Here is a 17,011-nt window from a genome sequence, read left to right on the forward strand (position 1 = left end):
TCTACTTTCAAGGGCTCTTTGAGATAGCAATTGTAACTGTTCTTTAAAGCTACTTTTATTCCATAATAGTTGTGGTAGTTACTATTTTTGTTACTTCCATTCTGCTATCATTATATCCCCAGATGATTCCAAGAGTGTACAGGCCCCTTTCTCCTCCATTCTCTACCAGAACTCTTGAGCTCTTCCTGTAGTTCAAGGTTAGAAGGAATAAAATACTGCAGTTCTCTCTCTCCATTTGCTTTTCCCTCTGGGGCAGTCTGGGCAGCTCTGGCTGAAGAAAGCTATGATGAGCTCCTTAACTACAGCACATGTCCCCTTCCCCACGAATCTGCTCCACGTGCCCCTCCCAAGCCCCTGAAAATAGCAGCATCAGATGCTGTCCTTGGGATCTGCCACCATGCCCTGAAGTGCTCTGTTCACCTTACTTACTGAATGTGGGCTTCCTTGCCTCTCTTTACTGCCATGATGATGGCCTGAGGAAGATCAAGCCCAACCAGCTAACAATTTTCCTAGCTTGTGTCTTCTGCACATTCACCAAGCTTAGGATAGCTGTGCCCGTTGCTGGAAATATGTAATACAGCCTTCATATCGCACTTGTTTTGAGAAGCACAAATACAAACCTATCAGAAGTCCTCCTCTTTGGCCCCAGGATTCTAAAGGGTCCTTTTGGGGTTAACTATGTATGTGAAATCAGAACGTACTAGTTAACTCACCGGAGGCACTGAACTAAGTAAGATTTTAGAGATAAGGAAACGTGGACCTAAAAGCTTAAGGAACTGACCCAAAGATAATGAGGGTATCTGATGATCTCTTTCTTCTAGCATAAATTGATTCCTGGTGTGAATCCCTTCTGCCTTGTATTGAAATTCCCTACATACACATCTAGCCAGCCAGCCAGCCAGCAGATGCATACCAATGCTTGTTGAGTTGAATTATTATTTTCTCCCTCTGCTGCCATGTGGAACTTGGAGAGCACAATTTACTTGCTCCTGTGTCCTTTGGCTTCATCCCGGGGTCTCGCACTATGGGCTCAGCTGGTGTAGGAGTACAGGCCTTCGTCCTAGACTATGTGCCTACAGAGCTCAGGCTTCGCACAGGCACTCCCTAAATGTCATCCATTCTTCCTGCCATGTGATGGGTCCTCTCTAGACCTCTGAGAGCTGAGTATGCAGCACTTTATTTACCTCAAGGCTACCTGTTTGTTGTTTTTGGACCCTCTTCGTCATATGAATAGCAATAAGAAGACTGTTACTTCTAAAATAAGCCTTCTATTCCAGGCTATTTAATAATTTAGCTATCTTGATTCACAACCAAATCCAGGCCACCTCAGACCCACCCACAGCTTGTTGCCTAGCAACAGTCTCCTCCGCCCCTGCTCCTTTGCCCCATCCCAGGCCCAATGCGCATGCTTAGTACCATCCCAGTCTCGCTAGAGCGCGTGGTAGTGACGTAAGTGGTTTGCGACGCCGTCGGCTGGCCGATTCCTAGAGTCCTGCTGATTGACTCGCTAACTAAGCCGTGCGCTATGGCCTCCGCCGGGGTGGCGCCCGGGCGACAGTCGGAGGATGCATTACCTCCACCATCCGAGTCGTCGCTGCCAGAGACCAAGCCGCTGCCGCCTCCTCAGCCACCTCCACCGGTTGCCGCGCCCCAGCCGCAGCAGTCGCCGGCGCCACGGCCTCAGTCGCCGCCCGGCATAAAGGAGGAAGAAAACTACTCCTTTTTACCCTTGGTTCACAACATTATCAAATGGTAAGCGCCTTGAAGAGGGCTAGCCACCGCATTCCCACTGGCTTCTCATCCCGCACATTTCAGACTACCAGAGACCTAGGTGCTCTGGGATACGCCCCCATTTCACAGATGGGGAAACTGAGACCCAGAGAGGGAAAACGGGGGCCGAGGATTTAGCTCAGTGGTTTCATCGCCTGCTGTGCAAGCGGAAGGACCTGAGTTCGATCTCTGGTACCAACCCCCCACCCCCAACACACACACACAGAGGGAAAAGGTATTTTCCTAAGCCACACAGAGTCAGCCTGTGACTTCAGCAATCTCCTTGATTCCTGAGAGCTGCTATTTGTTTAAGAACGAGGCCCGCTCATAGGCTTATGTATAGGCTCTGTGGCCCAGCTGCTCTAGTTTTTATTCCAATCATATGAGCAAGTTAAGCTTCTCCGAGCCTCAGTTTTCTCACCTTTAATATGGTTTAATAAGTCTGAGTCTCCCTTACCTGGCATGCTTGGGATCAGACGTTTGCCCGGATTTTGGATTTTTCCCGATTTTGAAATGTTTACATATACCTGATGAGATACCTTGGGCATGAGACCCAAGTCTTCATACAAGTAGCCCGAAGGCAATTTTATACAGTATTTTTAATTCATTCGAGTTTTAACTGCTACTGGTTATATGGAACCAAGTCTGGAATTTTCCACTTGTGGCATCATGTAGGCAGTCAGGTTTGCAGATTTTGGCGCATTTTGGAATTTTAGATTAAAGTTGTTAGTCCTGTGTTCAATTTGGTTCCTTTTAAAAAACAGATACAGAACTTGTCATCTTACCCCTGTGGCACATTGCCAAATACTGTGGATGTACCCAGTAAAACTGGCCAATGTTTTACCCCCTTCATCAGTTAGAAGGAAAGAAAAAACACATTAATAACCCATAATTCAAAAGAAAGTTGAAAAGTAAAGAGTGATGAAGGGAAACATTAAAGGAGGACACAAAAGTTGCCTCAAATGAATAGATTCCCATACTGTACTAACTTTGTTCTAACATAGGATCAGAGGATGTGTTTGTCCTCTTTTTGGCCAAGTCTCTGATCCTTGTATATGCTTAAGTTATTTTTATTATGTTACTTCTGCATACAGTCATGTCACTTAACAACGAGGATGTGTTCCAAGAGGTACAGCATTGTTCCAGCCTCCAAGAGGATATTTTCATAGAACAAGGTGGTACAGGTCAGTCTCTGGATTTGGCCTGCGATGCAGTCAAGAGACGCAGTAAACTGGGTGTCGTAGTACAAGCCTGCAATCCTAGCACTGTGAGAAGCCGAGGCAGGAGGATAGGAAATTTGAGCGCAGCCTGGACAACTTAGTGAGTCCCTGTCTCAAAATAAAGTAGGGGTGAGGATGTAGCTTAGTGCTTTAAAGACACTGGGTTCAATCCCTAGAACCACCAAAGAAAAGAAAAAGACAGATTCACTAAAAACATGAGGGGTCCTGTATAATAGGATACAATTACAGTGACTTCTTTTTAATATATAATAAGGAATACACTCTAAAAGAACAAAAAATTACATAAACCAGTAACATTTATTATTAAATATTGTGCATTGCCCATAATTGTACATGCCACACTTTTATATAACTGGCAGTGCAGTATGTTTGTAAACCATCATGAGTGGTGGATTATACTACAGTGGTTATGATGGCTGTCATATCATTAGGCAATAGGAAGTTTTCAGCTCCATTAAATGGTAGGATCACCATTGTATACGTGGTGTGTTATTGACCCAGTGGTCATTCAGTCCTTGACTGTGTGTCCACATGATAGGTGTCAACCCTTAGGCTTGTCACTCCTGTTCAGCTAGTAAAAACAGAAACACTCTGGAAGGCTGAGGTAGAAGGACTCCCAAGTTCAAGGCCAGCCTGAGCAACTTAGTGATTTAGCAAGACCCTATCTCAAAATAAAAAATAGAAATTTTGAAAAAAACCAATGAGAATGTAGCTTAGTTCAAAGGCCCTGGGTTCAATTCCTAGTATTGCAAAAAAAGTAAATTAAGGCACAATTCCCATTTTAGTAATCTTCAGATATACATTAGTGTGGTCTTGTTCTTTGATGATTTGCTGAAATGGGATTGGCACTCACAACTTTGAAAGCCTTGAGTATTTCAAGTTTAAACAGCCCAAATTCACTTGTGGGACGGCCTAATGCTCTTCCACCACTTATCCCTTTCTTAGTTCTCACATTAGACCCTCATTTATTTTGCTTCCCTTGGTGTAAAAATACTGTTTATAGGGTAAGGCAGATTCTGTTCTCTTTTCATTAGTCTGAAATGGTAAAATAGCACTTTTCAAGAGCAATGGGATGGCAAACAGAAATGTCCATACAAACCCCGAAATCCTGGGCAGGGCTGAATTATAAAGGGGCTTTCTAAATCCACATGTACTGATTTTAAGCAGTATGGAAGAATTAAAACATAAAAGGTACAGATTTACAAAGATAGCTCTTGGAACTGGGAGAATATATTCTTGAGTCCCAGGAGAGCAGTTGGATTGGATGAGCCTTAAAGATGGGGTACTAAAAAATGGGGTACTAAACTGTACTAGAGAACAAGCTCTGAAATCAGACAGTCCTGAGTTCAAGTTTGTGTGCTGACATTTCCTTGCCTTATCTCTTGAAAGATACTTAGCCTTCCTAGGCTGTATTTTTCAGTCTCTCCCATGTCATAATGGACCTCAAATGATAGGTTCAAATTACAGCTTTATAGTGTATCGGCTGGGTGACCTTGAGCAAGTAACATAGCTTCTCCAAGCCTCTTTTTCTCTTGTGAAGTGGAACAGTAATACTGAAGTCACTGCCAGGTGTGGTGGCACACGTCTGTAATCCCAGCACTTGGGAGGCTGAGGCAGCAGGAATGCCCCAAGTTCAAGGCCAGCTTGGGCTACATAATGAGTTCAAGGCCAGCCTGAACTAAAGAGTGAGACTCTGTCTCAAAAACAAAAGTACTTAAGTCCTAGAATTATGAGATATACTGAAGAGCATACCTGTGTAAGATTGTGTGTCACATGTATTTCTCTAAAAGGACAGTGAAGGGATCTTTTTAAAAGCATAAAACCAAAAAGAATAGGACAGGAGATAATTGCCACAAAGCAGATAGGCAAGAGCTCACTCACCTAACAGCCCTGAAGCAGCCACCTTTGACCATATCCTCCCCTCAGATCTCAGGAACTCTGGTAATGCAGTAACCTCTGGAAGTATGAGGAAAGGGAGGACTGAGAACAAGATTACTTAAACATCTAAGAAGCAGTCCTGCTTCATTGATTAGTTCTATCCTTTCTTCCAAGTAGCCATCTACCCTTCTTCCATCTTGGCAGATGATGGAAGGAGTAAGCCAGAGACTGTCTGACTGGGAGACACCAGCCACGTTGCACACATAATGAGGGAGACATTCTGAAAGCAGAAAGTAGAAAAGTGAAAGCTCGCAAGCTGAATAGTGAGCAACCCCCATCCTTCTTGACCTGGCTTCTGGTGTCTCACCAGCTCAAGAGAAAAGATGTTGGAAAAGAAAAAGACCAAAACAAAAAGACTTTCGATACTCAAGAAAGAGCCTGGTCAGTTCCTTCTGAGAAAGTAAAAATGTGTCACTTGTACTCAGAGCTTCCTTTTAGTGTTTTACTCTAAGAACATGCTGCAGCAGCCCAGGTCCCTGTAAGCTAAGGGTGAAAGCCCTGGCCAGGACAGGACTAGGCAGAAGAGGGGAAACAGTGTGCACAGACGGAGTGAACCAGGAAAAGAGAATAGGACCCAGTCTGAAAATCTTGGTGTGTGTATGTATTTGAGTTTACAGGCTAATGAAGAAGGAAACAGGGCAGGGGACCCAGGGACAGGAGACCTTGGGAAGCCTGGAAAAGTCAGAGGCTTATAAAGGTTGATACTAATGCTAAGTTTGAAATTAGGAGAGGGAAGAAGGGAATGGGTAAGGATGTGAAGCCAAAAAATAGCATTGACTCGTTGGGGTTGACTCTCACTTTGGTGGCACTGAGCATAAACCCAGGGTAGGAAGGAGGGCAGGATGGGGCACAGCGGGGAGCCAGGATATAGAGGATAGCAAATCCCTGGATGCAGAGGGCAGAGCACTTTGTCCTCTGAGGTTTGAGGAGTTGGTGAAATGAATAGGCAAAGAAGCCAGTCCTGGCAGGTAGCTCTCCCAGGCCATTGTACCTCCCTCCCTCTCCTGTACTTCCCCAGCAGTCCTTCTATTGTTTGCTCCTTGTGGAGGAGATAAATAAGGAATTAAAAGCTGACTTAATGAATGTAGCCTTTCTTGTTCTCATAAAGTTCAGAGTGTTACACCATTAGTCTTCAAAAATTATTGAGGGAAATGTAACAGTTGCACATTCAGTAGTAAAAAGTGTAACTGCTTGTGAATGCTTTCGGAAGTTTCCCTCCAGGAATTACACATGTAGTTGCCTTTTGAAAAATTTACACAAATTGGGATCATGCTGGGTTGTGCCTTTTCACTGATTAGTCTGCTCTGGATGCCTTTTTGTGTATGTAGCAGTAAAGACCTACCTCATTAAGGCAGCTGCAAAGAATTCCACCTCAAGGATTATGTAATTTATGTAAATGATCTTCTTTATATGAGTTTTTAGGTTTTTTCTAATTTTTGCTGTTGCCAGCAGTGCTGGGATAAGTATCTTTATATTTCAGTAAGTTTATGAGAAGGTAAATCCTCAGCAGTGAGATTACTGGAGCAGAGGGCACATGCATTTTTTTTATTTTGATAGCTATTGCTCAATTTAGCAATCACAGTGTATTGCTACATCATTTTAGCTAACTTCTCCAGAATTCGGTTCTGCAGTCTGGGATGCTTCAGTTAACCTAAAAATTCTATTAACCTAAAAAACCCCATAAATCTGCCACCCTGAAAGCATAAAAAAAAAAAATTTCAAGTATGGATGGATTCTAAGATTTACCGTGGATATAAGGTGGAACGTGATTCTTCCCCTCTGCTCTTCCTAGCTCCCTCCCTTGTCCCAGAATAGCACACTATTCCATGTTATGAATATGCCATCATTTATTTACACTGTTCCCTTTTTGAGGACTCTGGCATGGTGTTGGTAGTTTTGCTTTTGCAGTCCGTCTGCAGCAAGCATCTTGGTCAGAGCTGTCTTGGAAAATTTGGGGGAGTGTCTGCAGGGAAAATTTCTAACAGTGGAATATGTGAACTTAAATCATTATTCACAGATATAGAGAGAGTGCACCAATGTTTCTGCTATCGCCATTAAACTTTTTTTTTTTAAGACAAGTTCTCACTATGTAGTTCAAGCTGACCTCAAACTCACAGCAATGCTCCTGCCTCAGCCTCCCAAGTACTTGGATTACAAATCTGTGCCACCATGTCTAGCTCTCACCATTAAACTTTTAACTTTGGCTAATCTGATAGCCAAATGTCTGATACAGACATTGATCTGTATCTTTTATTACCTTAGGTAAAACATCTTTTCATATACAATTTTATATGTCATTTGTACTTTCCCCTATAAACTGCCCATTTTTTAATAAGCTCTTTTATAGTGAGGAAATGTCTTTGTTAAGTGTATTGTAAATACAATTCCTAAGTTCTTGGTTTTCCTTGGTCTTTGGTCATGGTCATGTTTTTATTTTGTTTTCATTCAGAATCATCTACTTTCATGTTGTCAGAGTTGTTAAGGTTTTCCTTTATGGCTTCTGATTTTGAGTCCTGTTTTAGAAAGGCCTTGAACCTGGGGTCATAGCCCAGTGGTAGAGTGCTTGCCTAGCATGTGTGAGGCCCTAGGTTTGATCCCCTGCACCATTTTTTTTTAAAAAGGAGGCTTTATAGGGCTGGAGATTTTAGCTCATTGGTGCCGCCGCCTGCCTCACAAGTGCAAGGTCCTGAGTTTGATCCCTCATACCAAAAAAAAAAAAAGCCTTTATATCGATTCCCTTTTCCTAGGACTTTGGTTACAGTTTTTACTTCTAATTCTTTCATGCCTCCAGAATTTATTTTGGTAGAGAGTAAAGAGGGGGAGCTTTTTCCTTAACCGTCTTTCCCATCCATGGCTGTTTATTGAATATTTATTAAGGTCCCTGCTTGAATTGCTGCCTTTGGCATACACTCAATTCCCATATGGTTTCTGATCTACTTCTGGACATTCTGTTGTGCAGTACCAAACTGTTTTAACCGTGAAATCTTCATGATACCTTTATTTCCCTTTTAAGGCTGGTCTTGCCTCCTTGCTCTTGCTTATCAGTATTTCCCTGAGGCGCCTTTACCTTTGTGTCCAGTTTCTGAGTAGCCTGTCTGAGATCACAGTGTTTTTGCTAGGGAAACATTTCGTCTTGAACCTGCTTCTTTATTTTTAAGCCTGTTGACACCATCAGATCTAACCTTGTTTTGGGATCTAATAATAACTTTATAAATTAGTCTCTTTGCCTTTAAATTCTCCTCTCTAATTTATCCTGAGCATATTATCAGGTTAATTTTTCTCTGCTCAAATTCTCAAGGGCTCCTCCATTCCTCCCAAATTGGACATAGATATTTAACCCACCATTCGGGGATAGCAGACCCCTCACACAGCCTGCCTGGACTACCCACTCCGGATGGCTTCGAGTGCTTTCACGTGTCTGGAGCCCTCATGCCAGGGTTGCATAGTCCTTAAGGACCTGCTCAGAGACCACTACTTGCACTCGGAGAGTCCTGAGCCAGAGCCTCTGCTGCACCCAGGACCCTTGGCACCTGAGGTCTGTGACTGGGAGGCTCCGCAGTTGGAGCCACAGCACTCTTATCCCTCCCAGTGTCTTTCCCACGGTTAAATGAATGGTTAAAACTATACATTTATGTTATTTTTAAAAAGTAAAGACAGGGTTGGGGCCGGGGATTTAGCTCAGTGGTTCTGCTGCCTACCTCGCAAGCGCAAGGACCCAAGTTTGATCCCCAGTACCAAAAAACAAAACAAAACAAAATAAAATAAAAATAAGGACAGGGAAAGGAAAAATCTTTTTATCCTTATAAGAAATATTATGAATCCCAACTCTTTACCACCTTTCTTGTTATACATGGAAGCTACAGTCATAAAAGAATATAACATAATAAAGGAAGAATGCAATGAGGTCTGTGAGACCTGGGAAAGCTATGACTTTTTTCCCCTTCAAACCTAGCAAATCTGAATCTGGAACTAAGTGTCCCAGGCAAAGAATTCTGAAGTGCATTTCCTGCTGCCTGCTGCTTTTGGGCCCACCCAATTAAGAGTCTTCTGTCCGTATGGGTACTTCTATGACCTCTTTTTAATTAAATTTTTTACTTCTTCATATGACGGAGGTTGTACAAGGTGAACACAAGGGAGCCATCCTTGACCCCACAAAGGGAGTACAAGTGAGCACACTGAGCTGTCCCTGCTTGCAGCTCACCCACCGATTGTAGGAGGTCAGCAGGACCTCCTCCGTGGGAACAGAGTGTTACTGACCTGCCTCTACCCACACAAGGGGCCTCACACCAGCTGAGACCCGCTGTAGCAGAGGAGGCCTATGGGGACCATAATGGCAGGGCCTGGGCTGGTCAGAGTATTACTGCAGCCAGGGAGAAATGATACTCAGGAAGAGGGGGCCCCTGAGCCTGGGGAGATTGGAGGCACTAGTGGGTGGCACTGGTTTTGAACTTGCCCACCAGGTATTGTCTGAGGGTGGAGGGCCATTTAGAATTTTCAAGAAGTGCAGTGACTTGCCCAGACTTGAGTTTCTAAAGGTGGGTGGGGAAAAGGAATTCAGAGGGGAAGTCTTGGATATCCAGGAAAGCAGTGGCAGTGAGAGGGGGAGCAGTCTAGAGGGGTTCGGGGGAGATGGACTTGACAGGACTCATCGCTGGGAGATGGGGATGGCACACAGGAGTGAGCCTGGGAAGGCAGCCTTGAAGCTTACCCAGTGGGGTGGGTGGGGCGTGCCCTCTAGCTGAGGAAGCAGATGGCAAGTGAATGTTTGAGGGCTCCCTAGACTCGGCCACTGCTGGGAAGAGAGAGCTGGGCTCAGAAAGGAGGGCAGGCTGAGGAGGTGGATGTAGCACCCAGAGAGCTAGGAGCGGATGAACACACCCAGGGATATTTTGTAGAGTGGCATATCTTCACACTTCTTTAGCAGCAGAACCTTTCATCATTCCTCCCTGAAAAGAATGTATTACACATGAGGCCTTCTAGCAGATGAAAGCAAGGGTGTGAATTCCAAAGGGTCTTCCAGAGGCCCCCTGGGTGCTGTAAAACTGGAGTAGAGAAAAACAGTTGCTAGATGAGGAAGAGCTGGTGTGGTCCAGGGAGGGAGGATAGCCTGTTGTCCATAGCTACACAGTTGTACGTTAGTAAAACATTTTCAGAGGCCTTTATTTTGTTGTGAGGTGTGGGTCACACTTTCTTTTTTCAAGCTTGGCCTCGAACTGCCAATCCTCCTGCCCCAGTCTCCAGAGTAATTGAGATTATAGGCGTATATCACTATCCAGCTCAGGACATTTTGGTAATATCTGTTAAAAAATACATAACCTTAGCTGGGCATGGTGGCTAGCCTGGGCTATTCAGTGAAACTTTCTCTCAAAATTAAAAAGAACTGGGGAGCTAGGTGTGGTAGTGCTCACCTGTAATCCCAGCATTTAGGTGGCTGAGGCAGGAGGATCGCCATGAGTTTGAGGGCAGCCTGGGCTACATGGTGAGTTCAAGGGCAGCCTAAACTACGTAATGAGACCCTGTCTTAAAAAAATAAATAAATAAAGACTGGGGATGTTGGTCACTGGTAGAACACTTACCTAGCATGGGAGAGGCCCTGGGTTCAATTCCCAATATTGAAATAAGTAAATAAACTTACTTCAATCCAAAATTCCCACTGCTATGAAATTATCTCATCAAAATACTTGCATAAATACGTAAAGATATAAGTACAAAATGTTCATTGCCATTCTGACAAATTACAAACATTCCAAACCACCAACAAGTAATTTACCTGTGTAATTGTGTATGTGCTAAACATAGACCTTTGAGGCTCATTGTTAAATGAAGAAAAGCAAGAATCAAAACCACGTATGATTACATTTCTATCAAAACAAATAACAAAAATATGCATGTATTTTTATGTTGTATATTTTGAAGCAATCTGAAATAGTGTATCACATGTTAACAAAAGTTATCTCTGGGACCTGGGATTAAAGAGATTTACCCTCTTCTAAGCCTTGGTTGATGTCTGTTACTTTTAATTTTTTTTTCTAAAGTACATACTAATATTTAAGACAAAAAATGATTTTGGAAAGATAAAAGCCACTGGAGTTAGCCCGGTGGGAAGAGACACTATAAGCAGGGGAGAGAGCTGAGAGGCACTAGTCCCAGGGTGAGTCAGTTGGGACAGAGTAGGGATGTGAGGGGGATGGACGTTTGGAGGAGGATATGTGAAACCAATTCAGATGCCACCAGAGGCCAAAAGAAGTAACTGTTAGGTTTGGGAAGAGGTTGGCTTCAGTCAGTCCCCTGGGCTCCTTTTGGTCCTAAATTGCCAGGGCTCACACTGCCTGGTTGTTGACAGCTGTATCTGTGCTAAAGCACCTATGCTAAGAAAAACAAAACAAAAGAACAAAGAAAATAGGAGCATGGCTCTTACATGCACCCAACTAAGTCTGTGCTGTTTGCCCAGGAGTCAAACCCATATGTCTGTGCTACCTACTGGAAGAAGGATGCTCCAGGTATCACTCAGAGCAGTCATATTTTTGTCTACTCGTAAAAAAAAAAAGTAAGAATGTGGAACCAAAGTGCCCAAACTTTGTCCTTGTTTGTACAGTTTTCATCTTTCTTGACCTAGTATCCTTTTTCTCCTTCTAAAGTTGGATGATGACTAATATCAAGCACAAAGGCAGATCCATTTAGAGTGCTCTGCTGTTGTTCACTCAGCACTTGGGCCTGCTCCTTTTCTTTATGCTTGGGTATTTTACAGTCAGCTTAGCTTAGCAGGTTCCCACTTGGTTCAAGCCAGTTCCTAAATAGTGTGTTTTCCTCACCCCAGGACTTCTGTGCTATTTACTGCTACCAACTAGGGTAGGTAAGCAGCTCACACAGGGGCCCCCTTTCAGCTCAGCTCCCTCCCTTCCCCCCAGGCAGCTTTTTAATCTCTATTTCTTATATGAAGACTCAGCCTCCTTTCCCAAAAGTTCACCAGGTAAAAGAGTAGGCAACCATGGGCTTTGGGAGATTTCAAAAATGAGCATCTTACATGGCCCACTTCCTGTTTTCAGAGCTAAGTTTTCTTCTGGTCCTGGTTCTGTTTGCTTCAGCAACTGTGTCAGGATAAATTTCTCCCTAAGGGCTGGGGATTTATCTCAGTGGTTCTACTGCCTGCCTTGCAAGTGCAAGGTCCCGAGTTCGATCCCCGGTACCAAAAAAACCCCCAAAACTACAGGATAAATTCCTCCCACATTTTAATTTTACATGTATTTTGTTTGTTTATATCACATCTCTCCAGGCTCATGTGATGTGAATCACTTTTCTTAAAACTATATTTCAACCTCAAAACTTCCTTGAGACTTAAATTTGTAACAGTGTGATAGTACACATGCCATCCAAGTGTGATACTTTTAGAAGCCCAGGTGGTTTCTGTCCAGATTTATGGATCTGAGCTGAAACTTAAAAGAGCTTAAAATAGATGTTCCCTGGCTGAGGGTGTAGTTCAGTGGTAGAGCACTTGTCTAGCATATGTAAGGCCTTGGGTTCCGGTCCCAGCACTGCAAAACAAAAGAAAAAGATGTCTTTCCAAACCATTTGTGGTTCTGAATTCTAGTTATACCACCCTAGCAACTGAATTAAGGTATGCCATTAATTGTGTTTCTAAATTGAGGGCATCCAGTGACAATAAGTAATGTTTGGCTGGCCAATCATTCTGTGGAAGAAATGACTGATGCTTTATATCCTGCCTCTGAGCTTAGAGCTATTGATAATAGTGAACAGGCCCTGGTGTCTGGCTGATATGCAAGGTGTGAAACATAGCTGACAGACTGCCAGGGAAGATGGATATTTTGTCTGCGTAAGCAGAGAAATGATGAATAATAAGCATGAATTTGCACCACCTGGGGTGAAATTTCCCAGTAAGAATGAATGTTTATTAAAAAACAATAATCATTGACAGTTTTCCCTCTTACGCTTCAGTGGCTTCCTTTTAAAACATCTTAATGAATTGCTGGTTCTTTGGGTTTTTTTTGGTATCGGGGATCAAACTTGGGTCCTTGTGCTTGCGCAACAGGTGGTGAAACCACTGAGCTAAATCCCCGGCCCCTGCTGTTTCATTTTTTAGTCTCAATTGTTTGTTTTCCAAACCTCACCCACTTACTAACTCCTAAAATATGTATAGGCACAACCAATGGACCATTTCTTTGATATTAGGTGGGAGTTTTCATTCTTGTTTTGGTTTTAATTTGGTCGTTGCAGGGGATCATTGATCTGTATGTGGCTAGTAATAGCTGTGAGATAAAGTGAATGCTCACTTCAAAATGAACTTGACCTTTGCAAGCACAAGGACCCGAGTTTGATCCCCGGTACCAAAAAAAAAACAACAAAATGAACTTGACCTGAAGGCATATATATCCTATATATGCTGAAAATTTCCAGTACCTTGCAAGTGATTTAAAATTTATAAACAGGTCTATGGAAACTTTACAGTTCAAGCAAGCATCAAAACTTCAGCTAAAATTAGTTCTTGCTAGCTGGCAAAGTCTCTGGCCTAGGAATGACACAAATTAGATAAAATGTATTTCCATAAGGCTGGTTGGTTGTTTTTTGAGACAGTTTCACTATGTAGCCAAGGCTGGCCTCAAACTCATGAGGATCATCTTGCCTCAGCCTCCTGAGTGCTGGGATTACAGGCATGCACCACCACACCCAACTTATTTCTGTAAGTTTTGGGGCGGGAGGGGGGATTGGTCACCTGATAATAATGATTTGTTCACTCAATACATATTTGTGAATTTATTTGCCAAGAATTTGTTCATTCAACAAAGATTTCTTGAGTGTCTGCAGTGTCCTGCACATTAGCCAGGGATGGCGACAGGCCTGTGACCAGGCACAGCCCCACCCTCATGGGGCTGACAGTGTGATACAGAGCAGTTTGAGGTCCTGACTTTGCAAGTGTGCTAGGCAGAGGGGTTGTTTTTAAAACTTAAGTAAGGAGGAACTGTTCTCTGAGGGTACACAGCTATTTAGGGAGCAGACAGAGTAAAGGTTTTTTGGAAGACACTGGAGGGTGCAGAGCAGGAAAGTCAGGCCTGGGAGTAAGCTGGGAGTGCTAATTACTGCTCTCTGCCCCACAGCATGGACAAAGACAGCCCTGACGTCCACCAGGACTTGAACGCCCTCAAAACTAAGTTCCAGGAGATGCGCAAGCTCATCAGCACCATGCCTGGCATCCAGCTGAGCCCCGAGCAGCAGCAGCAGCAACTGCACAGCCTTCAGGAGCAAGTCAGGACTAAGAATGAACTTCTACAGAAGTACAAGAGCCTCTGCATGTTTGAGATCCCCAAGGAGTAGAGCAAGCCAACTTCCAGGACTACCTAAGAGAGAAGGAGGAGGCAAGTGGCTCTGCTGTCTCCTCACACATTCCTTGGCACTGTTCTTCAACCCCAGATCTGAATTGCAGCCAAGTGGGGCTGATGTATTGCCTCGTTAGCTGAACTTGGTCTTGACTATGTGGGCATCAGCCCCCAGCTTATATGTGTACATGTGTCTTGTGCATCTCCACTCTGAGTGCCTACTGCTGCAAGAATGTTCCTGAGGCAGGGGAGGGGGAGGACTTCACCCTGTCTCTGGAGAGGGGCCATCTGTTGTCCCTGGGCCCACCAGCCGCTCTGAAGAGCACAGTAGGAAAGGAGGCAGCTCCTGCTTGACTCCTGCCCTTGGCTCCTCCCGCCCCCAGTAGGATCAGGGTGTACCAGGTACATATTGTTCCCATTAGCGGCAGTTTCATGAAGCATTTGCATAGAATTCACTAGTTGAATTAGGTCTGCATGCATATGGCATGAATTTACAGAATTAAAGAAGGCTGTGAGAAATGAACACTGTTTTGAAAGGCCAGAGGGTGGGTGGCTTTTCCCTGTGAAGCAGTTTGGTTCCGTTTGTATTTGAGCCAGTGAACAACTGTGTCCATGGGGTATCAGCCCAGATCCCTGGCAGGCGGCCGCTGACTTCAGGCTCCCTCCTACGCTGTGTCCTTACAGCCGGCTCTTGCATCCTTTGTCTCCTGCAATCATAGGGCCCAAGAATAGCCAACCACCCCCAATGCAGTGCTTCCTGGGGATGGAGAGGGCCCCTGTTCCCATGCAGGTACAGTTGGGATTTAAGTAGGCACATCTCTCTGATCCCCGTTGCCCTGGTTTAGAACATTATTTCTTCTCTGGCTGCCTCAGCAAAGAGTGATTGCACTTGCTGCCCTGCAAAGGGTTTCCATTGTGCTTTTTGCTTAGAGAATCACGGCTCTAGTGCCAGTGGGGTGGTCCATCAGCCAGGTGTCCAGGACAGCTCTGGGTCAGTGCTGATGGGATGGTGTGACCTGCAAGCTACGTGGCCAACTTCTCATTCTTAGGTGTTCACATATATTCTCACTGTCCCCCAATGCCGCTGGTTTCTTGCAAATAGGTGATGTTCGTATCCTCGCTGTGGCTGTCATACTGAGGTGAGAGCAGTGCCTTCCCCTGTTCCTGAGGACAAAGGAGAAGTGACTGAGCATTGTTTAGTTCTAGAAATGGGCTCATAGCCTATGTCACCCAGTTCAGGAGCTTAGCAGCTACCCCCCAATGGCCTCATTGGTAGCAGCGCTGGTTGGGGTGTTTATAGCAGGGATTCCAGTGGCATCAGCCTGTAGCCACCTGTCAGGAGATGGCTGGCATGTTGAGATAGTTGTGTGAGGGAGGATATCAGCTTTCATTGGTCAGAAAAGCAGGCTCTGAGTTGAAGTGGGTAATCACTTGTTAGACCGGTTCTACCTTGAGATTGTTACTTAACTGAATCAGTTATTTTCTTGCAATTTACAGTAGTGGTTGGGCCAGTTTTAAGGCTTTGACCAAATACCATAAAGCATGAAGCATATGAAAATTCTAGGCATTGGCTGGGCATGGTGGTACACACCTGTAATCCCACTTGGGAGGCTGAGGCCGGAGGATCACTGAGTTCAAGGCCAGCCTGGGCTACATAGTTCAAGGCCAGTTTGAACTATATAGCAAGACTGTCGCAAAAAAAAAAAAAAAAAAAAATCCAGACCTTGCAGGTCTTTCTGTGAGGCTGAAATGGATAGTGTCTCCTCAGAGAGGTAGAGGGAAACAAACCCCCGTGTTCCAGTTTTGACTTGAGATGTTTTTCAAATGTATAATTAAAAAGTTACATTCTGCTATCAGCACGCTATGGTCTATTTTTGCCGTGCTGGGATCCTGGGTTTTATGAGGAATTCGGAGTAGATGTCTCTTGATTAGTTCAAATTGCTCACTTGGCTTGGACACAAAACGATCCTGGAAGATCCTTGTTCCTTCCCTCACTCCTAACCCAGCACCTAACCAGTTAAGCCAGTGTAACACAGAATGGCTTCTGCTCAGGGAATGGTGACATGTCCCAGCATCTGCCCTGGAGGGCCTGGGACCACCCTTTGTTTAAGGGGTGGGTGTCTGTTAGTGATTTGAGGAGGACCAGTCCTGGCTGAGAGCAGCTCTCTCCAGAGCAAGGTGAAATCCTTCGCCTGGGACAATGTTGAGTGTCCCTCACAGGGCTGAGCACCCTCTTGAGCCACCAATTATTTGGATTACTGAGCAGCAGGCACTTGTGCTAAGTACTTTTCAAACAACACACTTAATCCCCACAGTAACCCACGAAGAGGGGCCTTCTCTGTATTTCTTAGATGATAAATTGGAGGCATGGAAGGTGTTGCTGGCCTCAGGTTTGCACAATTAGAGGTGGCAGGGAGAATTAGGTCACAAGTCACAAGCAGGTGCCCCTAATCACCAAAAGGGAGTCAGCACAGGGGCCCATTGGACCCCACTGGGGGCAGCAAGTCTCTCTAAAAATTGGAGGGAGCCCGAGGCCATGGGATTCTAATTGTCTCCAGTAGTGTGACAATATTGGATCAAGGGAACAAAGGTCCACTGGTCTTCTTGGGTTCCATTTCCTTCTGTGTAACAACTGGGCCTAAATAACACATCCAACAATCTTTGAGTTTTGAGCTTAACAACCTGTACCCTAGGCGTGCCTCAAGTCTAGTGATCACTAAAACAAAAGAGATT

General features: G+C 44.4%; 1 protein-coding gene across 1 annotated transcript; it reads left to right on the plus strand.

Annotated features, from left to right (window-relative positions):
* Positions 1-1,431: 1,431 nt before the first annotated feature.
* Med9 (mediator complex subunit 9) lies at positions 1,432-16,134 on the plus strand. Its single transcript, XM_004868720.4, has 2 exons — positions 1,432-1,752; positions 14,060-16,134. The coding sequence occupies exons 1-2, from the start codon at positions 1,526-1,528 to the stop codon at positions 14,274-14,276; spliced, it is 444 nt and encodes a 147-aa protein (XP_004868777.1). The 5' UTR covers positions 1,432-1,525; the 3' UTR covers positions 14,277-16,134.
* Positions 16,135-17,011: the final 877 nt, after the last annotated feature.

Source organism: Heterocephalus glaber, unplaced genomic scaffold, assembly GCF_053883595.1.
Source record: "Heterocephalus glaber isolate CG9 unplaced genomic scaffold, H.glaber_assembly_v1.0 deba00001813, whole genome shotgun sequence".
Taxonomy (NCBI): Eukaryota; Metazoa; Chordata; class Mammalia; order Rodentia; family Bathyergidae; genus Heterocephalus; species Heterocephalus glaber.

Excerpts from the sequence above, each read along its gene's own strand:
- Med9 (XM_004868720.4), top strand. The coding sequence starts at position 1,526 with ATGGCCTCCGCCGGGGTGGCGCCCGGGCGACAGTCGGAGGATGCATTA. Across the intron at positions 1,753-14,059 it reads GTTCACAACATTATCAAATG|CATGGACAAAGACAGCCCTG; the intron begins GTAAGCGCCTTG and ends TCTGCCCCACAG.